Here is a 22,113-nt window from a genome sequence, read left to right on the forward strand (position 1 = left end):
CCTCAACTCCCATCGAACATCTTTGGAATTAATTGGACCGCCGACTGCAAGCCAGGACTAATTGCCCAACATCAGTGCCCGGCCTCACTAATGGAAGCACGTCCCCGCAGCAATGTTCTAACATCTAAACTCAGCAGAAAAAGACACGTCCTCTCACTGTCAACTGAGTTTCTTTTCAGCCAACTTAACGTGTAAATATTTGTATGAACATGAAATTCCACAACTGAGACATAAAATGAATAAGTTCCACAGACATGTGACTAACAGAAATGGAATGTGTCCCTGAATAAAGTGGGGGGTCAAAATCAAAAGTAAGTCAATATCTGGTGTGGCCACCAGCTGCATTAAGTACTGCAGGGCATCCCCTCGTGGACTGCACCAGATTTGCCAGTTCTTGCTGTGAGATGTTACCCCTCTCTTTCACCAAGGCACCTACAAGTTCCTGGGCATTTCTGGGGGGGAATGGCCCTAGCCCTCACCCTCCGATCCAACAGGTCCCAGATGTGCTCAATGGGATTGAGATCCGGGCTCTAGAACACTGACAGTCCTGTCTTGCAGGAAATCACGCACAGAATGAGCAGTATGGCTGGTGGCATTGTCATGCTAGAGGGTCATGTCAGGATGAGCCCGCAGGAAGGGTACCACATGAGGGAGGAGGATGTCTTCCCTGTAACGCACAGCGTTGAGATTGCCTGCAATGACAACAAGCTCAGTCCAATGATGCTGTGACACACCGCCCCAGACCACGACGGACCCTCCACCTCCAAATTGATCCCGCTCCAGAGTACAGGCCTTTGTGTAACGCTCATTCCTTTGATGATAAATGCAAATCTGACCATCATCCCTGGTGAGACAAAACAGCGACTCGTCAGTGAAGAGCACTTTTTCACAGTCCTGTCTGGTCCAGCGAAGGTGGGTTTGTCTCCATAGGCGACGTTGCCGGTGATGTCTGGTGAGGACCTCCCTTACAACAGGCCTACAAGCCATCAGTTCAGCCTATTGCGGACAGAATGAGCACTGATGGAGGAATTTTGCATTCCTGGTGTAATTAGGGCAGTTGTTGTTGCTATCCTGTACCTGCCCCGCAGGTGTGATGTTCGGATGTACCGATAATGTGCAGGTGTTGTTACACGTGGTCTGCCACTGCAAGGACGATCAGCTGTCCGTCCTGTCTCCCTGTAGCTCTGTCTTAGGCGTCTCAGTACAGACATTGCAATTTATTGCCCTGGCCACATCTGCAGTCCTCATGCCTCCTTGCAGCATGAGCAGGGACCCTGAGCATCTTTCTTTTGGTGTTTTTCAGAGTCAGTAGAAAGGATTCTTTAGTGTCCTAAGTTTTCTTAACTGTGACCTTAATTGCCTAACGTCTGTGAGCTGTTAGTGTCTTAACGACCATTTCACAGGTGCATGTTCCTTAACTGTTCATTGAACAAGCATGGGAAACAGTGTTTAAACCCTTTACAATGAAGATCTGTGAAGTTATTTGGATTTTTACGAATTATCTTTGAAAGACGGGGTCCTGACAAAGGGATGTTTTTTTTCTTCTCAGTTTAGTAGAAAGCCTTCTCAGAAGAGTGGAGGTTGTTATAGAAGCAAAGGAGGGACCAACTCCATATGGTGTTTGAAGAGCTTTACTTTTACTTTTGGTCATGTAGTGTAACTCAAGTTTTCATCTTCAGGTCAAACATACAGTGCCTTGCGAAAGTATTCGGCCCCCTTGAACTTTGCGACCTTTTGCCACATTTCAGGCTTCAAACATAAAGATATAAAACTGTATTTTTTTGTGAAGAATCAACAACAAGTGGGACACAATCATGAAGTGGAACGACATTTATTGGATATTTCAAACTTTTTTAACAAATCAAAAACAGAAAAATTGGGCGTGCAAAATTATTCAGCCCCTTTACTTTCAGTGCAGCAAACTCTCTCCAGAAGTTCAGTGAGGATCTCTGAATGATCCAATGTTGACCTAAATGACTAATGATGATAAATACAATCCACCTGTGTGTAATCAAGTCTCCGTATAAATGCACCTGCACTGTGATAGTCTCAGAGGTCCGTTAAAAGCGCAGAGAGCATCATGAAGAACAAGGAACACACCAGGCAGGTCCGAGATACTGTTGTGAAGAAGTTTAAAGCCGGATTTGGATACAAAAAGATTTCCCAAGCTTTAAACATCCCAAGGAGCACTGTGCAAGCGATAATATTGAAATGGAAGGAGTATCAGACCACTGCAAATCTACCAAGACCTGGCCGTCCCTCTAAACTTTCAGCTCATACAAGGAGAAGACTGATCAGAGATGCAGCCAAGAGGCCCATGATCACTCTGGATGAACTGCAGAGATCTACAGCTGAGGTGGGAGACTCTGTCCATAGGACAACAATCAGTCGTATATTGCACAAATCTGGCCTTTATGGAAGAGTGGCAAGAAGAAAGCCATTTCTTAAAGATATCCATAAAAAGTGTTGTTTAAAGTTTGCCACAAGCCACCTGGGAGACACACCAAACATGTGGAAGAAGGTGCTCTGGTCAGGTGAAACCAAAATGGAACTTTTTGGCAACAATGCAAGATGTTATGTTTGGTGTAAAAGCAACACAGCTCATCACCCTGAACACACCATCCCCACTGTCAAACATGGTGGTGGCAGCATCATGGTTTGGGCCTGCTTTTCTTCAGCAGGGACAGGGAAGATGGTTAAAATTGATGGGAAGATGGATGGAGCCAAATACAGGACCATTCTGGAAGAAAACCTGATGTAGTCTGCAAAAGACCTGAGACTGGGACGGAGATTTGTCTTCCAACAAGACAATGATCCAAAACATAAAGCAAAATCTACAATGGAATGGTTCAAAAATAAACATATCCAGGTGTTAGAATGGCCAAGTCAAAGTCCAAACCTGAATCCAATCGAGAATCTGTGGAAAGAACTGAAAACTGCTGTTCACAAATGCTCTCCATCCAACCTCACTGAGCTCGAGCTGTTTTGCAAGGAGGAATGGGAAAAAATGTCAGTCTCTCGATGTGCAAAACTGATAGAGACATACCCCAAGCGACTTACAGCTGTAATCGCAGCAAAAGGTGGCGCTACAAAGTATTAACTTAAGGGGGCTGAATAATTTTGCACGCCCAATTTTTCTGTTTTTGATTTGTTAAAAAAGTTTGAAATATCCAATAAATGTCGTTCCACTTCATGATTGTGTCCCACTTGTTGTTGATTCTTCACAAAAAAATACAGTTTTATATCTTTATGTTTGAAGCCTGAAATGTGGCAAAAGGTCGCAAAGTTCAAGGGGGCCGAATACTTTCGCAAGGCACTGTAACTATTGTGCCATTCACATACAGTAATGTAGTATGTATTTATTAGTTGTATTATTCACAAAATGGTCACTGCCATGCTGTTTGTCATTACAAATTAAATAAAAATATAGGACAAAACAATTCACTACAAGAGAGACCTAAGACGACAACATAGCATTGCAGCAACACATATAAATAAGGAACATCTCTCTAATGTGATGATATACCCCTTCATCATTAACAGTCGAATGGAGGGTAAAATAGCCAATATGTCCATATGTGAAATATTTAATAATTCATAAAATAAATTATTACATGTGGGGTATTGGTAGGCCTTTTGTGTCTACACTAGTGGTGCGCGGGTCAGCTGTTTGTTCACCCGCAAGCAATTGCAAATAACCCATCTGCAACCGCCGGATTATATGTTATAAAGTGAGAATCTGGGGTCCACACCCAACCTGCATATATAGAGAATGCGCTAGGCTACAGTCGGAGGCTGCAGAGCAATATTTTGACAGGGGGTGCAGGATTTGTTTTTGCCTGATTTCGGTATTTATGCTTATAATTTCCGACATTTTGGTTGGCTTCTGTCATTATATGTTGCTTTAGAAGACTAAATAAACCCTTGCTGAACAGAATGTAATAGATCGATAGAATGAATGCTTCAATCTAGTTGACATCGGTAAAGTTCTCTCATTTTTCGTGGAGCAAAGAAGTTAGGGGCTGGGGAGAAAATACAATGAAGCAACAAAAAAAAAACGGGAAAGTTTTTCTGTGCAAAATGTCCAAATGATTTTAGTTTGACCGGTTGTAAGCCAAAAGTAAACTGTGAAAACGACCCAACATGTTTCTGATAAGATGTGAGTTCGGCTTCGAAGCATATTTTATGTGGTTTAAATTGAAATACTATCCGTTTTTATTATGAAGACAGCACCCAGATGTTATCTACAGTAACTGAGCATGGCATTCTCTCAAAATGCAGAACGAAATAAATATTTCTCCACTCCTGTACCCAAATCCACATTTTACCTACATTTGGTATATAATTTTACAGCAAGAAATGCTTACTTCTGCATGAGTTAGGCTATTATTAAGGATATAGCCGTATTCGCACGGGACTAGTATTACTAGAGAACGTTGGTTAAGAATTTATCACAGAAATGTCCGTTATTCCACAAGACAATTAGGACAGGATCGTTTTTTTTCCAAACTGCCCCCTGTAATTCTCTCTTTTTATCTATAAAATGACAGTTATGACGGAATCGTGGAGGTTTTTTTTCTAGGCGTGAAGAAATTTAAAAAAATACCAGAACCTCAATGTAGCCTATAAAAATATCACAATAGTTAAACATTTCTGGATTTTTTTTAAAAGGTATTGTTTCTCTTTATTTAATCCGCCCGCCACCCACGTGCCCTTCAGCCACACGACATGTAATGACCCTAAACCCGTCCGCCCCGCAGATATAACCGCGGGACTGCCGGTTATGAGTCAACCCGCTAGTGGTTTTATGAATGTTGATAATGTGTTATGTAGATGTGTATAAATCGTGAAATGTTTACCTTATCATAACGCGGTATACTTATCAACTACAGCACTTAACATAGTAATGTCCACATAATTGACATGAACCGGTGGTGATGACTACTTTGACTCAACAACATCAGCCCTCAGAAGAATCAAGAAAATATCTCCTGTCAGATTACCTACTGAAAGTATTAGCCTGGCTGTATCTTAAATTGTCATTATGCAATTCCACACATCCTCTCTCCTAGCCTCGCTTCCTTCTCAACCATATTGAAGGAGAAGGTCTGGAAGGGGGAACTTGTCCAAGTTCCCCCTCCCCTCCCAGACCTTCTCCTTCAACCATATTGAAAGATAAGGTCCAAGTTCCCCCTCCCAGACCTTCTCCTTCAACCATATTGAAAGATAAGGTCCAAGTTCCCCCTCCCAGACCTTCTCCTTCAACCATATTGAAAGATAAGATCCAAGTTCCCCCTCCCAGACCTCGTCCTTCAACCATATTGACAGATAATGTCCAGGTTCCCCCTCCCAGACATTGTCCTTCAACCATATTGAAAGATAATGTCCAAGTTCCCCCTCCCAGACCTTCTCCTTCAACCATATTGAAAGATAATGTCCAAGTTCCCCCTCCCAGACCTTGTCCTTCAACCATATTGACAGATAATGTCCAAGTTCCCCCTCCCAGACCTTCTCCTTCAACCATATTGAAAGATAATGTCCAAGTTCCCCCTCCCAGACCTCGTCCTTCAACCATATTGAAAGATAATGTCCAAGATCCCCCCAGACCCTTTCCAATGCATTTTGATCCAGAAAGAGCCCTAATCATGCAGATTCCTTCATTCTATGATTTACTACTCATCATTATAGCTTTGCATACATTATACAATTTACCTTCCATAGTACTAAACCAGGGTGTTGCCCTAGTACTACACAGCTGATTCAAATAACCAACTCATCATCCAGCTTTGATGATTTGAATCAGCTATGTAGTGCTAGGGCAAAAACAAAATGTGTACCCAATGGGGACCCCAGGACCCAGTTTGGGAAACCTCGGTCTAAACAGATCATGTTAGGACAGCAGTCATGTTATTCTGTGTCTTCAAACAACATGAACCTTTTTGATGCATCATAAAACATGCCTTTGAGCTGTTTTGAATTATTTAATAACATCTCAATTGCAAGGACTTTGATAATAACATTGTCATTCAGGCACATAACTTGAGTGTATGTACGAATCAACTTTCCCCAACAGGGGGAAGCAAAACTGAACTAATCAGACCAAATATTAGATTACATTTGCCACACTGTGAGCAAGGTATAATCAAAGTATTATTTACATGATAAGCTTTATTTTGTTCTATGATCCCGTCACATTATTACATTTGTATTCATATATTGATGTTTTATTTAAGTAAAGTCAATATCCAAGTCTATAGACAACAGCACATCTAAACCACTTGTCTAACTCATTCCATGGAGGGCCGAGTATCTGCGGGTTTTCGCTCCTCCAATGTACTTGATTGATTGATTGAATTAAGGTCACTAATTAGTAAATAACTCCACTCACGTGGTTGTCTAGGTCTAAATTGAAAGGAAAACCCCAAAACCCGCAGACACTAGGCCCTCCATGGAATGAGTTTGACACCCCTGATCTAAACATTTGAGTGGCGCCCTCTCATCTCCAATGATGTGAAAACGATAGGTTTAACCAGGGCTCCTTTCCAACCTTGTTCCCGGAGAGCTACCCTCCTGTACGTTTTTATTTCAACCCCAGTTGTGACTAACCTGATTCATTTTACCAACCAGCTCGTTATTAGAATCAGTTGAGCTAGATTAGGGTTGGAGCGAAAACCTACAGGACGATAGCTCTCCAGGAACAGTGTTGGAGAGTCCTGGTTTAGACCTTTCAATGTATTGTGAGGTGTTACGCTACCCCGGAATCCTGCCTTGGTGTCAGAAGTGAGATGGGGCTATCATATCCGGATGGTTCATAACCTGTGTCGGCAAACTCTACTAGCCTATCATAACTCATTCACTTGTGGCTATGTCAAATTGTCAATTTAAATTATCACTGCACACTCAAGTGAATGACGCTTCTTTATGTTCCACGTATCTATCAACCAATTATAGAAGACTCTTTCCTAACTACCTTGTTTCCGCAATGAATGTTGCGTTCCAAACTGACGCATCCGTACATGTAGTAGCGCGTGCTTCCGCTTTTCCCTTTCAGTAGAAAAGTACTAGGAAAACGGGAAATAAACTATTTTATTCGGAGAGAAACATCGAGTGGGGAGGATCTAGTTTTGCTCGTTTTGGAATAATTCGATTGGGAGAGTATAATCTGGGAGAGAGAGTGGCGTCTACAACTGTGAAGATAATTACATATGTTTTGTATGAGCGCTAGCCAATAGATCTATTTTTCGCCACGGTTTGTTCTTTCCAAAGGAATAATGACGAACACTTGGATACTATTGACTCTCGCGGTGGCGACCTGTTTTATGAGTGAAACGGTGAGTAAAGTTGTCAGGACAAAGAAAGTCATATAAAATGTGTTTTGTTATACCTAGCGCGGTAAGGCGGTGCTGAAATGTTTTTTTTAACGGGCTTTGGTTTCGATGTACGCTATTTTGCATGCTTGTCTCACTCGCGGTCTTCATAACCTCAACGAGTCATTCATCTGGCTACTTTTACAAGTAAAGAAGTCAATAACTATTCCCTTATTTATGTCCTCCTTCCCCTTGTGCACTTCCCATATGACTGAAGTCTTATCACATTGTGGCCCAAATTATAAAGATACCTTTTTAGTTGCCAGAAAAGCACGTGTCTTGATTAATATTTGTGTAAAACCAAATAGTTTATTTACCGTTTTGATTCCACGGTGGTCAAATATGATTTTCAAGAGGCGGTGTGGAACTACAGTCGTCTCTGTTCCTTGGTCAAAACAGATTGAAATGTTTCCATTTAACCAGGCCGAGAACACAGGGCATCTCAGTGTTGCCTTTTAACACGTGTCCAATAACCTCCTATTGAAAGACACGTTAAACAACTACTGAATTGTCTATCAGTGGAGTTAAAGGCAAGGGCCCTCATCTCTGATTTAAAGTGAATGGGGGTGCAGGGTTCTATAGTTGTGATGGTATCAACCTATGGACATTATACTAAAGTGAAGGTGGGTGAATGAATGAAGTTATTTTAGGCTGATGTGTGTTTGACTGTGGTGAAGGCTGCATGCCTCACGCTCCCCTCTAACATTAGGTCAGATTCCTCATTTGGAGCATTTGACTGTATTTGGTCCATTCAGGATTTCAGAAACCACCATCGCTCACCCCCCTTCCATTTTTCAGCAGAAAACATAAACACCAGCTCTGAGAGGCAGCCATTTTCTCTAATTCATCCCATATTGGACAGGACTCTTCCCTCCATCACTATCCATCTTTTTGTTAATGCGGAACCAGAGAAACTATTGCTCTAGTTATATCTCGATATTAAACAGATGTAACACGTCATCATTGACGATTTGTCACTGAAAGTACTTCATGTACTATATCACTGTCACCATGACATCTGACTTGATTGGTATTAAAGTCAAGTGAAGAAACATCTGCTGTTTAGATGGAACTGAAATGACTTGTCATATCATCACCAACGTTGTGTAATTGAAAGTGCTTCATACAGATGGCCCACATCAAATACTAAGGCATGGTTGGGAATAACTTCAACAGTATAGAAACATCTAGAGTTGGATGTACTTAAGTCTGAGATCAAAGCTCTAGAAATATGCATGGAAATCCTGAATGAGAAAAGTAATGAAATTACTAGCCTGACAAATAGGATTTCTTGAGAGGATGGAAAATGGTCACATGCCGCAGCTTCAGTACTGACTGCTACTCTCATTCCTCCCCTGCCTCAATTAGCTTACCAAATGTAAAGTTCTCAGTGAAAACCTGGGGGTGGCTAGGCAGCAAGGCACTAGACGGCTGTGTTGTGAGATGGGAAAACCTTGTGATGTACACACCGTCTGCTCTGTATCTATGAAGCCCTGAACTTGTCAACTGGATAATGAAAGTGTGTAGGTTGTTTGGCTCAGATCTGAAGGTCAATAATAAGAGATGTTAGTTTTGAACCGTTCTTGACAAATGTAGCCTATGCCTGAAGATTTAGTAAATGTTTGGACTTCTCTTTGTTTGTGTGGATTTGATTGTACATGGAATTGTGATCATTGCTACTCTGATCATACATCCTAGAGTGAAAGTTAACCTTAATGTAACATTTTTCTAGAATAGCGTGGACCGTGGTCAAATGCAAGATGTTCCATGACGGTGTATGCTGACAGCTTGCTGTGGTGTTATGCCAGCCAACTTTGTTTACCCGGTTGAAAAGCATCCTGAGAGAATACCCCTGTCTGCTCTTTGCTAATAGATGTGACTGGTACTAAATGTTCTTTGCCTTGCGTTACTTCCATATATGGCCATACCGGTTTCCTGAAAACAAAAACACCCACTCCAGATGTTTTTGTACTGTATGTAACTGGCAGACGTTCTCTCAATAGACATTAGTGTTGTTTTTAGAGACCACCGAAGCTGTATGTGAGTCAGAGGTGACGGTCTGGATGTGAAAGACGGTGTGGTGTGATCTGGACTCTGAATCCACAGAAGGACAGACTGACAAGCTGTGATAACGATATCAATGCAAAACAGGAACTAATCGGTTTTATTTCCTTTGGAACTACAATCTCGCACAAGATCCTAAGTGGTGGTATTTTCTGCCTGACCTTAATTTGAGAATATTTTAAATACTTCTTTTAAAATGTTTCCTGTCATCAGGAGGGAGGCCCTCCCCAGTGTTAGTCATGCATGCAGTACACAGGGTAGAGTATGTACTGTCAAACCTATCAGCGCTGACTGGATAGGGCTGGTCTGGGAGTCATGCAGCTTCACATGTAAGTGGATCTGCGCTCCATTGGTATTTCTACTCGTTTTCCCCAGCTCTCTTTCTGTCTCCTTCTCTCTCAACAGTTCTGTAAGAGGCTTGCCTTTTATCTGTCCACCAAAGCTTGTCTGGAATTTTAAACATTTTCTGGGTTGAGCTTGTTGCTGGGTCAAATACACAAGCATTTCAGTACACCTGCGATACACATTTTTAGCAGATGTTATTTATGTGATAAATCAGAACTGATTTGAATACTTGTGGGGTTGAGTTTGTTGCTGGGTCAAACTTGTAGGGTTGTGGTTTGACAGCTTTGTTGTCTTATTTGAAAGGTCTGAGATTCTCCACTTAAGTCACTACCCCCCCCCCCCCCCCCCCCCCCCCTCTGAAGAATCTGAGTTCCGTCACTTGGGTTAAATCAATTATTTATATTTAGCGATGATTTAAGGGAGGGAAGTTTCTCACAGAGCCTGTGTTGATCTTTCAACACTGGGGATTTTCTTTCTCTGCTGAGGATTTTCTGTGTTTTTGTAGAACACTGCTAAGCATGTCACAGATTTTCAAAGAATTTCACCAGTACATTTGGGATCCTTTTCTAGATCCAGAGGGAGCCTGACTTGGCCCACAGCTTTCAGAACTGAATAGAAAACACAAGTCGAGATTGATATTTTAGTCATTTAGCAGACTCTTTTATCCAGAGTGACTTACAGGAACAATTAGAGTTAATGACCTTGCTCAAGGGCACACCAACCCATTTTTTTCACTTAGTCTGCTCAGGGATTTAAACCAACAACCTTTCGGTTATTGGCCCAATGCTCTTAAACGCTAGGCTAGCTGTCGTCCTGAACCGCTGAGTGTATTCTGTCTCATGCTTCAGGACTAATTCTTCTGGCTCTGGAGTGACTGTAGTTGTAGATCTTCTTGGCATCATCAAGGCCTGAAGAACCTTTGCATAAATAAGCATGTCATTAGTGTTGAACAGGATCATGAAGGCTATCAGATGTGTACTGTAACAACTGTACTTTATACTTGGGACATAGGCCCCATCCTCCTACTGGGATGCCAGAGCACCTCTATGTGAGGCATGTCATTAGTGTTGAACAGGATCATGAAGGCTATCAGATGTGTACTGTAACAACTGTACTTTATACTTGGGACATAGGCCCCATCCTCCTACTGGGATGCCAGAGCACTTTTATGTGAGGCATGTCATTACTTCTATTCACATTGGTGTAATATTACCATGTGAAAATTATACCAGTCATATAGATTTACAGAATTTTACCTGGATAAGGTCGCATCATGTTGACCTTCAGCGGGAATATGGGCTCAGTGTTTGGGTCATCGGCAAGGACCCTGGCCTTGGTGTCGGCATCTCCCTCCCGACCAAATGCGCCCACGTCGACCATGGTGAAGTGGTACTTTGCATTGCGGCCTGTCATCCGGACTATTGTGAAACATCCCTTGTAGTTGTAGTACTCGTTACCAGAGTTTGCTGGAGCTCGGATCTGAATGCGTGTCCCGTCGACTGCTCCTACACAACTGATAATTCCAACGATCCCAAAACTCTCAGGTGATTTCGGCCCATTTTGCTACTGAGGGATAAGCAACTAAATCTGCCTTCGAGACATGCCAGGTATCCTGCCAAGCTTCGCTGACGATGGCAAAAACGGTTGTTTCCTAGCTTCTAACTAGCATCAATGCTTTTGCTGTGTGCCTGTAATTGCCAAAAACATCCAAAAGTACTGAACATGTCTTCCCCTGTCAATGCTTTGCATAGGTCAGACTAGAGACATTCTCAATTGTCCCCTCTTGTAGTGATCAGTGGACCAACATGCCATTTTCTCCCTCGTGAGAAATAAAAACAAACGACTAGTAAGAGCAGTTCAATCTCTTCTAATTTGGAGGCACATGTTTGCTTTTGTAGCTAGTTAAATCCTGAAAGTAAATTTGTATCTGGAGTGTTAAGATATATATTTTAAACTAATTGTATTGTTAGTCCTTAAAGTAGAGTTAGAAGCATAACACCAGACATGTAGCTAGCTAGTATTTGTAAACGGGCAAATACATGGGATCCAGACGTTTTTAAATGTCGTTGCTAGAGTGAGTGTCTGGGCCCCTCATGACTCCAACTATGAACATGCACGTGATCTACGCACGTAAACAGTGTAGAGGCCTTAAAGCTGTGTGTGTGGTGGCATCACGTCAACGAATACCACAAACTGAGACCGATCCATAGCTTCTGTCTGACCAAGCCTGGGGTGTAGTTTAAGAACTTGTGAAAAGCTATAACTGAGCCTGAATGTAGACACTAATTGCTTAGTAATCCTGTCTTTTGAAGTGATTTCATGTGCAGACTCATTTGCTGTCAGCTGTTTTACTCTGGCATTAACACAAAGATATTGAGAAGTTCATTGCATATCTGCTTTACATTAGCTAGATTTTGCACAACTGAACTTTGATTTTCCTTGGCTACTCCTGAAACTCCCACTCATGTCCCCTGTTCATGTCTTGGCTCTGGTAATCCCTGGAATATGACAGTCTCACACCATGATTACCTGGATGGAAAACGGAGTTAGAAAATAATGGATTTTGTTATAAATGATTGTTAGATTTTCTGTTCCCAACTCTTTCATGAACTCTTACCTCCGAAAGCTTCCTAGAATTATAAGATATATTTTTAATATCTGCTGGACATAGTGGTCATTCTAGAGAGCTACTGCCGAAAACCTGCAATGCAGCCTTGATTGAATGTAGTCCTTAACATTAAGGTAATAGTTGGAGTGTGGATCAGCCAGCCCTCACACAGGGTCCCACATCACAGTAAACTACTTCATACTCACACTACTGTAGTGTTCAGTTATCCAAGGACCAAAGTTAATGTTTTTATTTAATCTTCATTTATATAGGTAAGTATAACTTAACACATTTCCTGTTTACAATGATGACCTGGCCCAAGGCATAGACAGCAGTGAGAAAGGCTTGGAGTATAAGAAGCTCTGACGAGTAGTGGCAACGTCTCTCTCTTTGAAAGACCACGCTTGACAAAATCATATTTTGTCCTTTCTGAAACTAGCACATGTAATCTCACCATAATTTGGTTGTCACTCTCTGATATAATTTCACAACATACACTACATCTAGTTCTGTCATTCAGGTACAGTCAATGAAACAAATATCCACAGAATGTCTGACTCAGTATTCTGCTCTCCGCCCCCTCCAAGAAGACGTAGAATATCCCAGCCTCATGGCCCTAGTACAACACCTGTGTTTATTGAATCATATGAAGAACACCAGACATGCCTCTGGTCTGAATGGGCTGTATTCATCCTGTTAGTCTCTGCAGCAGTTCTGGTGAAGCGCTGGCATCGTCCAGCAGTTAGTTAATGCTCTTCCTGTGTACTCCTGATGGGCTGCGAATGTCAGCAGCTGGTTGGACAGCTGCTACATCGGCAAGGTCTGTATCCCAAATGGCACCCTGTTCCCTATTTAGTGCACTACTTTTGACTAGGGCCCATCATAAGTAGTGCACTAACTGGGGAATAGAGAGCCATTTGGGACGTAGCCTAGAGCTGCTGTGCCCTGTATGACGCTGAGCCCTCGGCAGATGTGGGTTAATATTGTAACCCACACCTGTAACATCTGTGCTGCTTCCCAGCACTGTGGAAGGAAGCTGGTTACTAGAGAGCTCCTGTACTGTTGGTCCACATGCTGGTTAATGTCTTGGTAGACCTGTTTGGTTGCATTCATGGTGTTGCTGTCATTGGGTGATGCTGACGGACGGAAGATATTTATGGGCAGTGTTGCCGGTAGCGTTGGATGTTATTTAATGTGTGAAGGTAAGCAGCTCAGAACATCCTGTTTTCCTCTGGCTGTCCGACAGGGGTATGCTGAGAAACAACACAACCAGGCCTTCAGGGCATGGAGGAGGACTTTCAAAGGAAATCCAATGTTTTTCATGTTGAGATTACATTCATATCAGGTAGTCATCCTAGATCTGCCTGGAATGCATTTTAAAAAGCCCCATAAGTCCAGTGTTAGCCATATCTTGGCAGGTTCTCTCTTCCCATCATTACAGCTGACAACTATACCTGTGGAGGAGGAGGGTGACATGATTAGCTGACATGTCCCCAGCATTTGTTGCTGTGCTAGCCGCTAACAACAATACCTTAATGATTCAACCATTTAGTAGGGTCTGGCTGACTGGGCTGTTTGGAAGGAGCTAGCTAGTGAGCAGAGGGAGAGAAGAGGGAGTATTTCCTTTTCAGTTGTAGACTTGGCACAGCCTGAAAGCCCAGTCCTGAGCTCTTCAGCTCCCTGCACAATACCTCACTTGTGCTGCTACTTTGGCCCAGGAATGTGAGGCTCACCTTCATATGTCTGACAGCAGTTTGTTTTGGAATGAGAGATATTATTCACCACCACATCGTACTGCTGCAAACATGGTTCTCTCATCGCCTCTTCGCTCTACCTCCCTCTGAAGAGTTGAGGCAGCCCCATATGATGCCGTTGAAACCCCCATAAACCACTGCTTTAGATAGTCTATTCATAAGATGTGAAAGTAATTGATCCTCACATCTTGAACAGTGTATTTTGTCAAGGCATGTATGCTACGTGTGGGCTAGGTGCAAAAACGTTGTTCAGAGTCTAATCATATAGCATACTTTTGTGTGTTCACATCGGCCTCTGGAAAACAGAGCCTGACACAATCTTAGCCTGTTAGATAAAGCCTAACCTAACACTACTATCTAATAAGAAAATGGAATGCCGGCAGCAGGAAAATGGGGCCTTTCAGTAGCCAGTTGTACTCTGTACTGTACCGGGGCCTGATCTGAGTCCTTGACTAATCCTGATCAACAAAGGACATTGGAGGAAATGATTAGGGCTGTTTAACGTCAGTCTGTATTGATGTTGTACTTCATGATTCAGTGGCTAGGCATTCACACTGACTAGACTACTACTGTATGGTCACCAGCTGACCCTGAGAGTCTCCATTGTTCTCACAATGTTATCTCTATTGGATGTTTGGGGTCAACTTGACATTTGTCATAACACTTGACTGCTTCAGAGGCTAAATCAGCTGAGTAGACCTGGGTCAAATACTTTTAAATACTGGGAAGTGTTTTCAGGGCTGGCAAACGGAAGTAGTGTACAGTAGGTATCAGTCATTCATGACTCCATTCCTACTCTTCATAGTGTACATGTGGTCTTCTAGGCTAAGATTGTGTCAGGCTCTGTTTTCCAGAGGCCGATGTGAACACACAAGTATGCTATATGATTAGACTCTGAACAACATTTTTGCACCTAGCCCACACGTAGCATGCATGCCTTGAGCGTTGACACATCACAATAGAACGTACAGTGTCAGAGGGGTCCGTTAACTTTTCTCAAATACTATTGGTCCATTACCATGTCAATCAACGCTTGAATAGAAACGTAGTTTACCCTCTGGATTTTGATGCCAATGCAGTCGCTACAGTCCCATTCGTTTTCATTGCAGCCTCGTTTGAATACCACGGTTATGTATGTATAATTTGTACTAACACCGTTAAGTAGCATGGTGGTCTTCTAGCATTAGTTGACATGGGAGCACTTTTATACATTGTTTTCCTGGATTACTTTGATCATCACTTCCTCTCATGTTCTGCCTGCTGCGTTCTCTATAGTATGTTGCATAGCAAACAAAAGATGATTCACTGTGTGTGACAGTTTGAAAGACAACTGGAGCACAACACAATGGCATACCAAAGATGTGTTTTTGTACACATGACAATTATTTAAAAAAGAAAATGTCATCCCAGAGGCCAAAAGGGAAGGTCTTTATCTAACTGGGTATTCCCTCTTTTCAACCAGAGCCATTGTTGTGCTCTTTGAAGCATCTCTCCTTCAGTGAGTCTGAAATGACTTGTCCTCTTATTGTGTACTAGGCTCTGCTTCCTTTGAAGCAAGAGTCCTTCCTTTTTCTTACATCATCCTTGTATGTCACTTTTTCCACCTCTCCCTCACGAACAAAGACCTGAAAATTGAACCAGGCTCCTTAGTGTCAACATTCATCAGAGGAGCAAAAAGGCAGACCTTGACGTGTGTGTGTGTGTGTGTGTGTGTGTGTGTGCGTGCGCGCACACACAGAGGGGTGTATCCTTAGTACCTTTGTCAGACGTATTGCTTTTGTGGGGATTTTGGGAAGCACAATTGTGTGGAAACATCACACGTCTTGGTGAGCATCAGTGGCTGTGAATGGTGATTTCCATGAGCCCTGATAGGCTAGTTGAAGAGGTGGCCACCAGGCTACTGTGGTGCGCCAGAGATCTAAAGGAATGCAGGGGGTTGGGAGGGATGACCTAGAAGGATCCAGGGTTCAGAGAGTCAGACTACATGGTTCCATCTGCTCTGAGAGCAGCCTCCTGCCCTAAAAAAAATAGTTTCTGTTTATTCATTCTTCTGTTCACAATAACACTTTGCCTTTGGATTGGATGAGCCAGTCAGACAATGACACCTTCCTGTTTTAACCTGCTCTCCACATGCAGAGGAATTACAGGAAGACTTATACATTGTCTTTGGTTTCTGCTTCAGAAAATGGGAAGATTTGATCCAGGCCTTCATAGCTTCTAAGTGGTATTTCAGGTAATGGGGAGGCTCATGAGACTTCTGCTTCTGTTAATTTGCTTGTTTCCCAGGGAACTGTGAGATTTAAAAAATGGATTAAAATTCTCCCAAAATATTTGTCTTGATTTTCTTAGCATGGTTCTTTCAAATGTGTTTTGCTCTTGCGCTTCTAATGCCTGTATAAAATAAACAGCATGGATATCCTCCACAGTGAAAAGTGTTTGTATAATCTTAAGGGCATGAAATCTACACTGGGAGTAGTTTGTCATGTGATCAGTTATTGAGTATTATTATGGGTCCTGGATGCTGATCAAGGGAAGGGGGATACCTAGTCAGATGTACAACTGAAATGTGTCTTCCACATTTAACCCAACCCCTCTGAATCAGAGGTAAGCTGTGGTATATCAGACAATATACCATGGGTATGATGCAAATGCTCTTGTTCTATTTATGTGGAAGTATTTTATAATAGCAATAAGGCATCTTGGGGGTTTGGTATATGGCCAACATGCTAAGGGCTGTATCCAGGCTGTACTCTGCATTGCAGCGTTCATAGCCGTGGTATATTGGACATATACCACACCCCTCAGGCCTTATTGCCTAAATAGCATGTAGAATTCAATTTATATGGTGGAGACACTTTTTTGTTCATCTCTTGTTCTCCATTCACAGATATTGATTTCGGCCCAGTCGGATTACCTGTACCTGGATGACCAATCAGGAGACTCCGTAGACGACGACGGTTACAACTCTGGCTCCGGGTCCGGTGATATGAGTAAGCAATGGTTACCTTCTTCTAAAATATTTCACCCTTGTATCCTAATGTCATTTACATAGTAACCTGAATGCCATGTTAAGGGTTATAGCTGTATGTAAATCTATAATTGTACTGGCTCTACGAAGGTCCTAGACTGTGCACAGAAACCTTTTTGACTTTGGTTAACCTGCTAGGGCACACTGGTACTGCAGGATCACAATGGACCTAAGGAGGCGGTGAATGCACAGATGTTTCACATGCAGTCAACCAAGACTATGTTAATTACCCAGCATATGTCATGTAGAGACGTTCAATAATGAATGAGTCATTATTTCATATACCCTAACCTGAAGTGATACTGAACCATAGACTGTAATGTACTGTACAAGAACACCCAAACAGATCTGGCTTGCAGTCTATTTCTGAGTCAGTATGACAGGGGTTGTGACGTTATTGGTCGACTCATTATGAAAAGTGAATCCATTAGCATTGTTGTGATTTGTTGTTTATCATGTTAGCCCTGCCTGCAAACCACATTTCTCTTTGGGGTCAATACATTTGAGATTCTTTTCCTCCTCAGTTATCGGTGAGGCCACTGAGCCAGTCAAAGTGAAAAGGGTGTTCGGCGGTCCTGAAGCAGAGCCAACCCAGGACTCTCTACCAGCCCTTTCAACCACAATGGAGATGTTGACATTCACTGACCTGAGCACAGAAATAGCTGAGACGGAACCGGAGACCAAAACAGAGGTATGCCTCTCTTTTTAACTGACTTTAGTGTGGGCCTTTGAGCCAGTAGTGTGGTTGTTTCATTTCGCCTCGCACTGTTGGCATGGCAAGGACTTAATAGTATCCCTGTGGTTTTATAGTTGCTGTGAAAATCTAAATGTATCTTTCTCCCTCTGTCTGTGTGTGTCAGACCCAGGTCCCTGAGCAGTCTCTGGACGTGACAGAGGAGACTGTTATCAGTAGTGAAGCTCCTCCCAGCACCACTGGTGCTTCCGGGTTGCTGTACGAGGCAGACGCACCCTACGATGTACACTCTGAAAACCTATTCCAGAGGACGGAGGTGCTAGCAGGTATGTTCTGGTTTTTGTTTATTTATTCAGGAGATCGTATTGACATTAACGTCTCTTTTTCCAATGAGACCTGAGCATAATGAAAGCAATAAAATATCATGAGACAACATATGTTAAACATCACACAAAAAAGCGATACACAATACGATAATGATTCATCAAAACAGTCATCTGAAATCTATCAGTTCCAATTGAAGAGATCATTTTTCAATACAGCCCAGAATCAGAGATTGGATCTGAAACATGGCCTCTCTTAAATTGGGTAACTCTAGATTTTGCTTTCAGAATCAATAAAAACAGACTCTTTGTCTTGTCGTTTGATAGCAGAGGGAAGGAGACTGAGTCAAGCAACCAACAACACTTGGGGATTGTTGTACAATGAAAGCATGTTATGAATGAAGAGTGTAATTGTGACTCCTCCTGAGTCGGCTCCGTCTCATATTTGATTAGTCCATTGATCTTAGCTGCAGTCCAGTGCATCAAAGTTATCAGGGTGCTTTTCCCCATTCATTTCTCAATGTGAGTTGTTGCCAAACATTTGATACAAAACAATCATAGTTGCCTCTTAATTGTTCATCCACGTTAAGAGAAGGTACTGCGGTTACATTTACTTTGCATTTTAGTCATTTAGCAGACGATCTTATCCAGCGACTTACAATTAGTGCATTCGTCTTAATATAGCTAGGTGAGACAACACATCGTATAATTAATCGGGTTGGGGTAATTACCTTGCCCCACACACAATCTGGTAGAGGTCTGTCATATCTGATTGGACTGTTATTAACACTTTATCTTCTAGCAAGGTTCCACTGTTGTGTTGTCAACACCAATCACTTGTATTGAATTATTGATCAATGAGCATCTTCTGACGTTGTTCTTCTCTCCCCCCAGCGGTGATAGCTGGCGGGGTTATAGGTTTGCTGTTCGCCATCTTCCTCATCCTCCTCCTGGTGTACAGGATGAGGAAGAAGGACGAGGGGAGCTACGTCCTCGGAGAACGCAAGGCCCCTAGCTCAGCCTATCAGAAAGCCCCCACCAAGGAGTTCTACGCCTGAAACACAACCACCGTCACTATGAGGAGAAACCTCTGGAGCAACATAAAGACGAAGGCTGTGTCCCAAATGGCACCCTATGCCCTCTATAGTGTACTTACTACTTTTAACCAGTATCTGTGCACCATATAGGGTGTCATTTGGGATGCATACAAAACATCTCATACAGCAGGGTCCTCCTCGCATGCTGTTGGTTGAAATGGTATTGAATGAGGAAGTGTTTCAAGGAGCTTTTTCATATAGCAAATATATACTTTTCCTTAATGAGGCCAAACAGGGCTATTGTAAATGTTTCATATTGTGGATCATTAGAACGGTTGGAGAATTTCCTTGTCATGTGAGAACGTGAAACATATTCATAGATGGTCATGGACTACTTTCTAACTGTAGAGGTACATATTTGTAAGGAAGGAAAAACAACTTTTTTTAAAAAAGGTCACTGAAATAAAAATGACAGAATATAATTGTCCTATAGCTATTCTATTTTTGATTTTTTTCATAGCATGTCCAAAGTTGTTGTTTTTCATTAACTTATGTTTTTCATGTCGAGGTGATGTAATGTTTCTAGTCTCAAAGCAATCTGGTCTCCAATTTAACTTGGATGAAAACATTTTGTTTTGCTTTGTTATTATGGTATTTTTCTTGTCATTGTGTGAAATGAATTACAGGATTCCATAACTACCCAGTGTCATCTCACCAAAGCAAAGGACATTCCCTTCTAGTAAAACATTACTGATATAAAGCAGTGTTTACCAACTCCAGTCCCCAACAGTACCCATTTTTGTTGTAGTCCCTGACAAACTTGCCTGATTCAATTTTAGGGCCTGATTAGTTGACAAGTTGAATCAGGTGAGTTTGTTTGGGGCTACAACAACGTGTACTGTTGGAGGTACTCGAGGCCTGGAGTTAAGAAACACTGATTTAAATGGTACTCTTAATGGCAGGGGTGTAAAACTCATTTCACGGCGGGCCTAGTGTCTGGGTTTTTGTTTTTTCTTCTCAAGACCTAGACAACCTGGTGAGGTGTTTACTAATTAGGGACCTTAATCAATCAAGTACAAGGAAGGAGTGAACCCTCAGACACTCAGCCCTCCGTGGAATGAGTTTGACATGTGCTTTGAGGAGTGCATTATATCACAGGAGGTTGGTGGCACCTTAATTAAGGAGACCGGCTCATGGTAATGTATCAAACACATGGTTTCCAGGTGTTTGATGCCATTCCATTTACTCCGTTCTGGCCATTCTTATGAGCCGTTCTCCCTCAGCAGCCTCCACTGCTATATGTACTCTGTGTTCCAGTTTCTGTTACCCAAAATATAGAGTAACCTTTTCAGTAGGTTTCACTATTAGGTCCATGAATTTTCTCCTCTGATCACAATGGTATTTTAAGACTTGGGTGTTTTTATAAACAAACCTGCAAAACTTTTCTGACTGATTTATGATATAAAAGCTGATTTTCATTTATCTGCAGCTTTTAAATGATGACTTGCAAGATATGGGGAACTAATGCTAATGAACAGTCCTATGCGCTCAACTCTGTTCAGTTGACTTTGTGTTGACTTTAGTACAGTGATTTACTCTAGCCACAGATGGGACACCGGACGTCTCTGTAATATCCGTTTCAACTTTGACTGAAAATCTGTCATTCGAAAGTCCAGGGCGCTATCCCAAATGGCACCCTAGAGCCATATGAACACTGATCGAAAGCAGTGCACTAAATAGGGACTAGGGTGCTATTTGTGATGTAGTCCCAGTGAACAGGACATGGTGTACCTTTTACTTATCTGTTCCCCCTCTAGCATCTGTAAAGAATTATGAATGTCTACAATAGAACAGACGGTTCCTCTTCCCTAAAAAATAATAACTTCTATGATCACTGGGCTGATGTTTTTCTCATGGTACGTAATTATTGAATAAAGGTACTTACAGTAAGACTTTCCTTGGACTTGGAACAGTGTTTTTGCCATTTATCACATGTAACACAATGTCCCCATTTATTTAGTTGCCTTTTAGTCCTGACTATTCTAAAGGTATAGTCAGCGAAATGATGTAGATGCATAAAGTAAAACTGCATAGTGGGTCAATTTCCACAACTAAGAGCGTTAGAGCACGAGGCTAAACTTCTCCGCTGTTTTGGTCCAGTGGCTGCCATATTGTAAGAGCGGGCTGTGACGGAAACCCGTGTGCAAATACTGTATGTGTGACAGAGTGAAATCTTGCTCATTGAAATATCTGCAGCGCTGCTTGTGCAACACAATTTCGCTGACTACCTTTAGGTCAGTGGTGCATCTGTATAATGTCTGTACTATAATTTATATATTAATTTATATTACATATTTGAAATATGTTAGTTCAAGTATATTCACAAATGTTTTAAGCCTTTGAAGTGCCTACCATTCTGAAAGTCTAATTTCTTTTTTTTACTGTTTGGGACAAAAGATGTCTTCTCAGTGGCATGAAGTAGTAGTCACGAATATAAGCACAGGATACTGATGGCAACTTAGTGTTACAAAAGCAGTGTTGTATGTTATGATGGGAGACACTATTGAATAAACAATGTGGCTTAATATTAAATAGTCATCCAATGTGGTTTCTTCTCTCTTGAGTTGGTTGTATTTCTGATAAGGCTCCAACATATGTCTGTGTTCTTTTGAATTTTGACACTGTTACAAAGTAAATGTAAGAATATAACTTGCAGCACAAATACTATATGTGGTATCTCAGATTTTATGTGCAAGCTGAAATAAAATGTAAAAAATATAAATTTGCTTTTGTTAGTTTGCGATCTCTGATCAAAACACTAAACATACAGGCTGCTGTGAGCTAAATGTTTGCTCATGCCAAGTCATGCAGAAAGAAAAGCAAAATGTCCATA

The 22,113-nt window shown here is 41.9% G+C and overlaps 1 protein-coding gene across 1 annotated transcript; it reads left to right on the forward strand.

Moving 5' to 3' along the window:
• The first annotated feature begins 6,450 nt into the window (after window positions 1–6,450).
• On the forward strand, window positions 6,451–21,812 carry LOC110507380 (syndecan-2). The gene is made up of 5 exons (XM_090188582.1): window positions 6,451–7,331; window positions 17,026–17,128; window positions 17,691–17,857; window positions 18,027–18,186; window positions 19,078–21,812. The coding sequence occupies exons 1-5, from the start codon at window positions 7,272–7,274 to the stop codon at window positions 19,239–19,241; spliced, it is 654 nt and encodes a 217-aa protein (XP_090044708.1). The 5' UTR covers window positions 6,451–7,271; the 3' UTR covers window positions 19,242–21,812.
• Window positions 21,813–22,113: the final 301 nt, after the last annotated feature.

This window comes from Oncorhynchus mykiss, chromosome 2 (assembly GCF_057628025.1).
Source record: "Oncorhynchus mykiss isolate SJ-2025 chromosome 2, ASM5762802v1, whole genome shotgun sequence".
Lineage (NCBI taxonomy): Eukaryota > Metazoa > Chordata > Actinopteri > Salmoniformes > Salmonidae > Oncorhynchus > Oncorhynchus mykiss.